The 11,386-nt window shown below is 52.2% G+C and overlaps 1 protein-coding gene across 1 annotated transcript; it reads left to right on the forward strand.

Annotated features, from left to right (window-relative positions):
* The first annotated feature begins 219 nt into the window (after positions 1–219).
* On the forward strand, positions 220–3,088 carry LOC112072718 (uncharacterized protein DKFZp434B061-like). Its single transcript, XM_070439900.1, has 5 exons — positions 220–542; positions 665–811; positions 1,087–2,180; positions 2,297–2,526; positions 2,609–3,088. Exons 1-5 carry the CDS (start codon positions 220–222, stop codon positions 3,086–3,088), a joined length of 2,274 nt encoding a protein of 757 aa, XP_070296001.1.
* Positions 3,089–11,386: the final 8,298 nt, after the last annotated feature.

Genomic DNA, 11,386 nt, shown 5'->3' on the forward strand with positions numbered 1-11,386 from the left:
TCCTCCACTCCTCTGCTTCTCCCTCTCAATTTAGCGAAGCCAAGTAATTCTCCTTCAAAACCGTTCAACCTATTCTTTTCTCCTCTCTCCTTCAGCTCAACCAACCTCCAACCCACCCATGTTCCTCCTTCGCACCTGCCAGCTCGCTAGCTACCTCGTACGTCCTCATCGCTTCTCAAGCCACCCTACCCATTCCACCTCTCCCTACATCCCCTTTGCATGGGCTGCCGCACACACACTCGCTTCCAGTTCACGCCCTTCGCCACCGAGCCTCCTGAACCTCCCTCGCGCTTGCGCCAGCACCGCTCCCCTGACGCCTTGTCAATACACCCTTACTCGTGCGTCACCAGTCCCCTACTGGACCCCAGCGGCCTGAGCAACCCTTCCCGCACCCCTCCTAGCGTCTCTTTGTACTCTCTGCAAGCTCCAATGCTACCCCCCAGAGGAGGCATGCGAACCCCTAGCTGCCTTCCCCCGGCTACCACCATGCGTGCTCGCGCGCCCTACCCACGCCAAGTGCCTCGCCTGCAGGCTCACTCGCGGTCACGACATTCCATCCCCTCCGGCACCCACACACAGCCTGTGTTCACCATCCCAAGCTATCCCTTTCGTGCACCGCTCGATCATTCCCTTCGCGTACAGCTCTCTTCTTATCCTAAACAAGCTACCACCTTCCTTCAATCGTTGCTGCCGACTCCCACTATCATCACAGCAGCTGCGCCTCGCCTCCGCGCTACTTCCTGTTCCCCCAGCCCCCCGCCCCCGGTCACCACACCCACCCAGGCAATGTCCTAGACGCCCAGCAGCACCAGTCGGCGACTCCACGCAGGCCAATTGCTTCTTGGCGTAGCAGGTCACCGGACCCAGCCTCGTGAAATACAGGCAACAGGCCCCTGCTGTGTTGACACCCCCAGCACGACAGCTCCCGGCCTCCCACCCGCTCGCGCTGGCACCAACCCATCGGCGAATCCCCCCGCTATCCAGCGCATTCAACCACACATCAAACAACTATCACCCACACTCTTACACCGCGCCTGCCCGCACATGACCAATATGCGAACGGCCTACGACCCCCTTCCCCTCTAGACCCCGCTACACCGCCAAACGACTCGGCCCCTCAGACCCACACAGCACACGCGAGACGCCCGCAACGCGCCACCGCCAGCGGGCGGAGAGAGAGCCCAACCGAGGGCCAGCCAGGCCGAGGCCCGAGCACGGACCGAACGCGCACCGCGAGCCCGAGCAGCAGCGCAGACGTACCCGCCGCCAGACGCCCAGCTACGCCGGCGCAGCAGGCCAGGAGCCCGAGGCCCAGGCGACCAGAGGACCGCACGCGCCAGCCGCCAGCCCCCACGCCGACGGCAAGAAGCAGAGCAACGCCAGCCGAGAGCCCGCCACGCGCAGACGACGCCGAGAGCTCCAGCGCAGCCAGCCCTCACCGCGCACCACAGCCGCCAGCGACGCGCCACGCCCAGCGACAGCGAGCGCACGCCCAGACGCGCCAGCCCGCCGACCGAAGCGGCCCAGCCGCCCCACGGCAACCAGCCGACAGCCCAACGCCAGCAGGACGAGAGGACCGCAGAGACGGCAGAAGCGAAGGGAGCGCACTGCAGAGCGACTGCACGAGAGCGAGCGTAGACCGCCCCAGCCGCCCAGGCACACCCCGAAGAGGAGCCACCACGCACCGACGGCCACTCCCCCCCGCACGCAAGCCCAGCCACGCCAGACCCCAAGACACGCCCACCGCCAGCCCGACGCACGACGGGACCCCACGCCCACGCGCCCACGCACGCTCCACATGCCCGCCACGCCCAGCACCCGTCCACGCTGTAGACGGACCGACGCCAGCCCCCCAAGGCCCACTAGCCCGCCCACCCCACCGAGCCCCCACGGAGCCCCAGGAGCGGACTCTGCCTCGCTCTCCCTCCACCCTCCTTTTACCATCCTATCGACCAAATACGCCTCAAGCACACCCCCACCCTGGGCGATGAAAATTCCCGAACCAACAACCCGCCCCCATCGCCACCCTTCCGCCCTCCGTCCTCCACACCACACTAATCATCGACACCCGACAGCACACCACACCCTCCCATTCGCCTCCTCCTCCTCCTCAATCGTTCCTTCTTCCTCCTCCTCCCTCTCTTCCCTATCACATCACCGTCACACTCCCCACGACGCCCGTCAGCCCCAAACTCAAACGAGGCAACACAGCCTCACCATCTCATTCTTCCGCTGCCGCACTTCCTTTCAACGCCCATCCTAATCCCTCACCCCTACTCACTCTCCAATATCTCAGGGTCCAGCCCTACCGCCAACCATAGTCGCACACTCTTGACAGCTGCTGCTCCACCACTGCGGCCACCCCCACGTCGCACGGCAACCTTCAAACGCCTCGTACGCCCACGAGCTACCTACAGCTCCTCCAGTCAAACACCCCTGCCCGGCAGCCAGCCGTCGACGCCGCCACTTAGCTGCTACCCGACCGAGCTACACTCCCCCCCCAGCCCTCCCTACCAGTACACCTGGGCACAGTCCGAGCCCCACTAGTGTCAGAGACTATCCCCGCCTCTCTACTAACCACTCGGGCACCAGTGACGCCCCCATTCAGTCGTACGAGAGCTCACCTCCCCATCTCAGTCACCACCTGGGCCAGAGCCCTGCAGCCCCATTCAGTGTACAGAGAGTCCACCCTCCCCAGCTCCTTACGTACACCCTTCGCCGCGCCACAGCTGCCCACGCCCATCTAGTGTCTCACCGAGCACGTACTCCCCAGCTCTCAGTACCCCACCCGCTGCACACCCGTGACCCATCTAGCCGTAACCCCCGCAGCAGTCCACTCCACCCCACGTCTCAAGCCCTCTCACCCTGGCCGCACAGTGACCCATTTCACGCTGTACGCCCGAGTCACCTCTCCCTCCCTAGTCACCCCCTGGCGCACACCGTGAACCGCCCACTCCTAGTGACCCCACGAAGTCACTCCCAGCTCCTAGCTACCATCTCCGGTCCCACCAGCTGCAGCCATTACCGTCCCCGTAGAGAGTCCATCCCCCGTCTCCCCCAGTCACCACCTGCTCCGCGCCACCAGTGAACGCCCCATCCTAGTCCCGTAGCACGCAGCTATTCCCCCCCCCCCCCCCCCCCGTCTATCAACCACCCCGCGCGCACCCAGGTACCCCATTCAGCTCCGTACGACGCAGCATCCCAGCTCCTCACCGTCACACTGGTCCACAGTCGACGCCCCATCTGACGTGCTAACGAACGCAGCTCACTCCACGGTTCCTCAGCTCAAACACTCCGGGCAACAGCGCTGACGCCATTCAGTGTCACGCAGAGCCCTACTCCACCTCCCTACGTCCCACACCCCTCCGCCCGCCACCATGCCCAGCCCCCATGTCAGACGTAGCAGCCAGTATCCCAGTTCCTCACGTACCCTGGGCCACCAGCTGAGCCATCTACGTGTACTAGAGCGTATCCCACGCTCTAGTCACACCTGCGCACCTAGCTCCGACGCCCACCTCCCTAGTCGGCTAGCAGCACCGCTCCTCCACCGTCTAGTAACACCCCCCCCTCGGCGAACCCAGCCTCGCGAGGAACTCTCAGCCTCGGTCAGCCAGAGTCACCTCCCAGCCCCCTCTAGCTACATACCCCACCTCGCGGCAACCAGCCTGAGCCATCCGCCGCTACCGAGCAGTCCCACCCGCCCTAGTACACCCCTCGCGGCCCCAGAACCCGTGAGCCCACTCTAGCTTCGTACACGACCGAAGCTATCCCCCAGTCCGCTACACCTGGCGCCCCACAGTGCAGCCATCCTCACAGGTGTAGAGCACGTCATCCCGTCTAGTTACACCCAACCCCCCTGGGCCACCAGCTCGGCCCCCCCCCCCCTCCCAAACAGTATCAACTGACAGAATCCCCCTTGGCTATGCCTTGGACAGATCTGTCTGTCTGTATGGTAATCAGCTGTTAACAGCCTAAGGTACGAGCTTGCCCACAACACACATTACACAAGGTTGCTTGTCCTCCTCAGCTGAGTTGGATACATCTGATCAATCACCAATCTTTAGTCTTGGTTGTGTGTGCCCGTCTTTTTCTGGCCCCAGCCATCTGGTTCAGTCTTGGCAGAGCAAGAGAATGCATCCTTATTGGAATGGGGAAAGAGTGTCGGTACTGATGGTGCCCTATTGACATACCACAACATTTTACTAAGCTGGCGCCCTGCGGATGTGTCCACGCCTCAGTACTTAAACTGAAAAAGGGCAATGTTTGATATGGTAAAACCCACGATATAAAAGTACATATTCCTGAACAAAGCCCTTTTTAAAGCACTTTCAGGCTTTTTAAGGGGCCTTTTTTCAGTTGATTAGAAAACCCTCGGCTTGAACACTACATCTCTGCTCCATCTTATTGGGAAAGCTGTAGTGGCCAGCCCAACACGGCGGCTAACGACAAGCTTGGTTAAACTTCTTATGGAGAATTCCCCGTTAACTGGCTCGATATGTAAACAGCCAGTGAAAGTGGCAGGGCGCCAAATTCAAGCAAAACAACAGACATCGCATAATTAAAAGTTCCTCAACATACAAGTATTTATCATTTTAAAGGTAATCTTGTTGTTAAATCCCACCAAATGTCCGATTCAAATCGGCTTTTACAGCGAACAAACCAACAAACGATTATGTTAGGTCCCTCCGCAAAATCACAGAAAAAGCACAGCCATTGTTCCAGCCAAAGACAGAGTTCACAAAAAGCAGAAATTAGAGATAAAATAATGCCACTAAACCTTTGATGACTTTCAATCAGAATGAACTCAGAGGATTCACGTTACAACAATACATATAATGTTTTGTTCGATAAAGTTTCAATATTATATCCAAAGCCTCAAGTTTAACATTGGCGCCATGTTCAGAAAATGCTCCAAAATTTATCAGGAAGAAATTGCAGAGAGCACGTCAAATAACATAAATCTCACAATAAAACTGTTTGAGAAAGGAATACATGTTTTACATAGAATTAGATACACTTGTTTCTTCATAGCAAACCGCTGTGTCCAGATTTTCAAAAAGCTTTACCAAAAGCACAAATATTCTAATAATCCTGAGAACAGCATCAGTCCAAAAAGGAAAGCCATACAGTTACGCGCCAAATTGTGCAGTCAACAAAACCAATAAACAGCATTTAATAAAATCTTACTTACTTTCTGTCTTTCAATCAAAATGCACTCCCAGGGAACTTCCACTTCCGACAAACAAGTTCGTTTTGTCGGTAATGTCCATCATTTATGTCCAAATTAGCTATTTTTGTAGAGGTTTGGTAAACAAAATCCAAAGTCAGGAAGGCGCTGTTCCACTAAAAGCAGACGAAATGGTCAAAAAGTTCCGTAGACAGTCAGTAGAAACATGTCAATACGATTGTATTGAATCACATCTTAGAATGTTTTTAAACATAAATCTTCCATAATGTTCCAACCGGAGAATTACGTTGAACTTCAGATGTGCGAGTGGAAGCAGAAGCTCCCTCTCAATGTAACGCTGCATGGTCCAGGTATGGTAGAACCTGACTAAGTCTCCTTCGGCCGCCACTGTCAACATTAGAGCATCAGAACACGTCTACAGACTGTTGACATCTAGTGGAAGCCGGTAGGAAGTGGCAAACTCATCATATAACCACTCGGTATTCAATAGGGGCTGGGTGAAAATCGACCCAAACTCAGATTTTGCCAGCTTCCTGTTTGGATTTTTCTAAAGGTTTTGCCTGCTCATATGAAGGTCTGTTATACTCACAGACATCAATTCAAAATCATGTTTTAGAAACTTCAGAGTGTTTCTATAAAGACTAATCAATACATGCATAATAATTGAGAAACTGGGACTGAGGACAGCGCCCACGCTCTTACTTGCACCTCTGGGCACCTTTCATCCAAGCGTACTAATACTGCCCCCTTGCAGCCGTAAGAAGTTACTAGAGTGTGAAATCCGTTCTCGCACTGGCTGTGACTGAGTAAGCACGACATATGTTTTGCAGATCCTATTAACCCTCTGTGCCCCTCTCCAAATAATTACACTTAGAGTAGAGGGAACCAGCATGTACCTTTGCCTTAATTACCCACCTACGCGCTCCATTATAATTGAACCAGCGCCGAGTAAGTTCCCCATCCAGTCAACAAACACGAGTCACTATTCACAGTGGAATACTACATGCGGTAGAATTGCTTGTAATGAGTGCTCCGAGGCAGTCACTACAGACTCCGGGTTCGATCCCGGCTGTATCACAACCGGCCCCTGATCGGTGGTCACATAGCGGCGCACAATTGGCCCCATGCGTTGTCTGGGTTAGGGGAGGTTGGCAGGAGGGGCTTAACTTGGCCACGCGCTAAAGTGATCCTTGGGGGCGGGCACGGGCAACCTGCAGGCTGAACCTTGGTCGTTCAAGTTTGAACAGTGGTTCCTCCGATCACATTGGTGTGGCTGCCTTGCCGGGTTAACGGGCGGGTGGTAAGAAGTGTGGTTTTGGCGGGTCATGTTTTGGAAGGACCACGTGATCTCGAACACTTCGCCTCCGCCGAGTCCGTTGGGGAGTTGCATGATGAGACAAGATCAAACTGGGGAGTATAAAGGGGGTAAAATACAAACAAGAAACGAAAAAAACAATTTGCTCCGTCCCTGGCTTTGATGGCTAGCAGGCTGGTTAATGTATGTGAATCTCTGAGGCTTTCAAGTCGTTCATGTTGAGAATGAAGGCCATGTTCAGCTGTTTTGTCTTTCAAAGGGGACTTGTATTTTTATCCCACACAGCAATGAACACACACACAGACATCAGACAAATGAATAGAATTTTAAAAGTGTGTGCTAGGTTACTGCCTCACAAATTTGCCCCCCTCCTCCCCACCCCTCTCCCCCGCCTCTGAATCTATCCATACACTGGAGGTTCAGGGCAAGTCAATTCTCAAGGCACATAAACTGTGTGTTGTGGTGGTGAAAAATTGGTGAAGTGGTAGGTTGTGTAATTATTACCAGGGGTTTTGAAAGTTGTTCTAATAGCTTTCATAAGATCTGTTTGATAGTTCCCGAGGTGGGGCAAGAAAACCGACCTAGGCATAACTAATTTAACATTCCCAATGGTTGAAACCATTCTCAGCTCTGTCCATACCTCTCACCTCCACTTTGGTGTCTATGTGCAGCCCCATAAAGTATCAGTTATTTTTTGTTGTTGTTCTCACCTCATTCCTCCATCTACTCCATGAAACGTAGCTTTTGTCGGAAAACATAGAAAGGGTTGTCGCCCATGGCAACTATTAACGAACAAAAGCTGTCTCGAGCTTTTAAGAGACCAAGTTTGAGTTCGTAGTTTAAATTCGAAAAAAGCTTTATTTTACGCTGTAATGTGCTGTAACAAGATCTGTACTTATACTCCGTGTGGTGTGTGTCGGTCCCCTCAACGTCTGTCTCTCTCTTTCTCTTTTTCTCCTTGCTCTTTGTCTTTCTTGGTTTTTTGAGGGTGTGGAGGGATTATGTAGAGTGTGTGAATAGAAAGCAATTAAGTATAGAACAGAACTTAGAGCATATGTGCTTGTTTTATGTGCTGTGGCTGTGCTGATTGACATTAATGTTGGCCCATGAAATGGTTTGAAATCTTCAATTCTATCCCTTCTTCCCTTTCTTTCTGATTGGTCGTAGACTGGACACACTGTTAATAGACTTCACAGATATGAATGCCAAGCGTGGTGACCTTAGTTTTATTTTAATGCGGACGCCAATCCCCCCTCTGAGCCTTGCGTGCTGGACAATGAACAGAAGGTGTACCAGCGGATAACACCACGAGGTGAGACCCATGCACGCGCACGACACAAAACACACAATTCGGTGTGCACATAAGAAAGCACTATCAACGCTCGCACAAGCACACAATCCGTGCTCTTGTCACTAGTTTCGAAAATGCACACGGTCGCGACCTACAGATGTACGAAACGCACTCTGAAGTGTGATGACTCGGATACATTCCTGCCTTTCAAAATCCGATTCCCTGATGTTACATCTGACTGGGGTCGATGATGGTTGGATGCCCATTTCAAGGTATAGGGCGTGAGAGCGTACCACTACTCTTGCCAGTGCGGTAGTAAGTACAGATGTGGGACAACAGGAGTGAAGACCGATTAAGGGGATGGGACATGAGCCCACTATACTGCAAGTCCTCAAGGTAGCTAGCATGTTTACCTGCGGCCTGAGACCACCTAGCACATTCTCACCGACCAAAATTGAGATTACCAGAGTATCCAGCCTCATACCGTTAACATTCTCCAGAGGCCGGAGCACCAGCTGGCAGGTAGCCCGCATAGTAATGGTACAAAACGGAGTAATGGAGCAGCTTATCCTAAATCACATCCCTTTTGCTTCGGACCACATCACTAAGTGTACGTCCACCGTCTCGTGTAAAAGAGTAGTTGAACTCTTTGGCTGCATCTCACGTCTAGTACACTGGCCGAGTCTACGCGATCTGTGAGTATCCTACTTAAGATGTATGCAGGATGAGTAACTAACGGACCCACCTCATTTAGGTCAGCCAACATCTGGTTAGCACAGATGTGAGAACGCCATTGCAGTGTATGGACACGAGTTCCAAGCTCTTACCCAGCTACAACAAAGTTCAGGCAGAGCAACGAAAGAGCTCATAATATCCGTAAATGAAACATAGAGATGGCTCAGTCGCTGTTATTGATGATAACATCTGGCCGCCGACTGGGAGAGGTGACCACAGCAGTGTAATGTCAACCGAGTAGGGAAGGAGTATTTCAGGTGTAGTGCTGAGTTGTGGCGCTAGGGTGACAGCTGGCAGGAGAGCGCAGGTGTAATATGTGTGAGCCGTAGGTAACGTCATGGTCGTCCCTCAGGGTCTCTCTTAGTACGAGAGGCTGTTCGAGAAAGGGAGAGTGGATGGACCCTACCTATAGAGGTTGTTGTAAATTGTTCATGTAGTAGTTCTTCCTGTCTTAGTTGAGGCCCCAAAGTGAGCGTGTGGGAAATTTCCTGGCACGCAAATGTGTACGTACCTCAGCCATTGAGAATGTAGACAGTATGGATGCTCAGTTCTGATGGTCACGGAGAGCATGCCGTTCCGCGAGACAGAGTGACGCGCGAGTAAGGTAGCACCTGATAGATGAAGTAAATCCAGTGTCGTGAGTACAGACTATGGGGGCAGCGGAGTGAAGACGACCCATCACCTGTAGGATATCTAAGGCATACGAGATAGGTATCGCGAGTATAGGATGTCACATCAGAAGCAAGGGAAGCGACAAGGTGAGACCATCCAATTGAGAGAAGTAACAGTAAATCAGTAACTACGTAACAGCGTTGGAGCCGGCTCATGCGAGCTGAGGTGACCGGCATCCTTTACTGGGTCGTAAGCTCAAGAGGTATTATCGGGCACGTCATAAGTAACAGTTGAGGTCGACCAGCCTGAGCCACCATAGTTTAGATAGTAAAGACAAGTTCAACATCCACCCACTCTTAACATAACCGCAATTTACTTAGTACATCCAATTAGGGATTACCAGTGAGAAGAAAACGTTCCTGGCCTAGGTGGCCTTTAACTGAGGGATGATTGAAATGTCTCACCAGTCTATTGAAATTGCGAGTTGTGAGCTGGCTTGCTTAATGTTAAGCTTGAGAGAGACTGGTCTCGACTTCAGTTACCGAGCTGGGCCATTGCGTTGGATAAGAGAAGATTGCCGAGTCCAGTCCGGACCACGTCTCTCAGTTCACTCACTCTCGGAGGGCCACCGTCGAGAGGTGAAGGGCCCTCTCGATTCTAGTAAGCTTATGAGAGTATTCGCCATGTCTAGTCACCAACTCCTATTACCACCCTATGGGAATTTCTCTCACTGGGCACAGTCTCGAAAGAGTCACCTCAATTCACCTTAGAACTAAAAACTATGTAGAAGAGTATCTGGCTATGCCAGTCTGAGTACATGGACTGCGGCACAATAGCAGGAGAGCGCTCCATAATATTAGTGTTATATAGTTAGCTACTCCCCTGAGTTAGTACACCATGCGGCAAACAGGAGCCCATTAGGGTAGAGAAGAGTAGTCCAGAACCTAACTACGTTGACACCACTTGTGGTATCAGAGGTAAGAAGCCAATCTAGGTGAGAGAGTACTCATTTGGCCTCTCACGTCTAGTACACCGTGGGGTTCTCTATCTTGAGGTGGAGTTAAATTGGCCATAACCATTAGTGTAGAGAACACGTTATCCGTGACAAGGAACGCTCAAGTACCATTCTGGGACCCGGGGCATGTAGTGGCGAGGAATACTGTTCGTTACGCAGACCGTATCCAGTTCTACCGTACACTGATTTGCTGCCATTCCTATGGGCACAGTGGACAGCCACATTCCACCCTGTACCCTAGTGAGGAGGAGTATTAAAGCACGCTCACAGCTAGTTTACACGGGGCAACAGTGAGCCAGTAGTGTAGAGAGTATCCCGTCTAGTCACTGGGCACAGTGAGCCATTTAGTGTAGAGGTATCCAGTTAGTACACTGGGCAGAGTGAGCCATTATGAGAGAGTATCCAGTCTAAGTCACTGGGCAGAGTGAGCCATTAGTGTAGAGAGTATCCAGTCTAGTACACTGGGCAGAGTGAGCCATTAGTGTAGAGATATCCAGTCTAGTACACTGGCAGAGGAGCCATTAGTGTAGAGAGTATCAGTCTAGTACACTGGGCAGTGAGCCATTAGTGTAGAGAGTAGCCAGTGTTGCTGCGAGCCAGCACCACACATTAAACATTGTTTATTTTACATTCACCAACAACACGCTCATTTTTCCTGCACTCTGACACCAGTTTTATTGAGATCATAAGAGATATAATTTTTTACTGGAATTGTGAGGTAACAATGCGACGGCTGGCACGCTCACACTGCCGTTGTTAGAAAAAGCCTCTTCCTCACACACAACAACACACCACACACACACCACACACAACACACACACACACACACACACACACACACCACACACACACACCACACACACACACACACACACACAACACACACACCACAACACACACACAACACACATCACACACACACAAAAACACCATCTGAGCAGGTGCAATCTCTGTCTGCTACAGACGCTCAGTTAACATTAGCCATATCTCTCTCTCCTCTCTCTCTCTCTCTCTCTCTCTCTCTCTCCTCTCTCTCTCTCTCTCTCTCTCTCTCTCTCTCTCTCTCTCTCTCTCTCTCTCTCTCTTCCTCCTCCTCTCTCTCTCTCTCTCTCTCTCTCTCTCTCACACACTATCTCTCTCTTCTCTCTCTGTCTCTCTATCTCTGTCTCTCTGTCTGTTTCTCTCTGTCTCTCTGCTCTTTCTCTCTCTCTCTGTGTCTCTCTCTCTGTC

Source organism: Salvelinus sp. IW2-2015, unplaced genomic scaffold (genome assembly GCF_002910315.2).
Source record: "Salvelinus sp. IW2-2015 unplaced genomic scaffold, ASM291031v2 Un_scaffold2012, whole genome shotgun sequence".
NCBI classification, from domain to species: Eukaryota; Metazoa; Chordata; class Actinopteri; order Salmoniformes; family Salmonidae; genus Salvelinus; species Salvelinus sp. IW2-2015.

Bases quoted from the DNA above. Each gene is read 5' to 3' on its own strand.
- LOC112072718 (XM_070439900.1), top strand. From the start codon at position 220: ATGGGCTGCCGCACACACACTCGCTTCCAGTTCACGCCCTTCGCCACC. The intron at 812-1,086 runs GTCGGCGACTCC...CTTCCCCTCTAG, and splicing joins CTAGACGCCCAGCAGCACCA to ACCCCGCTACACCGCCAAAC. The intron at 2,527-2,608 runs GCACAGTCCGAG...GCCCCCATTCAG, and splicing joins CTCCCTACCAGTACACCTGG to TCGTACGAGAGCTCACCTCC.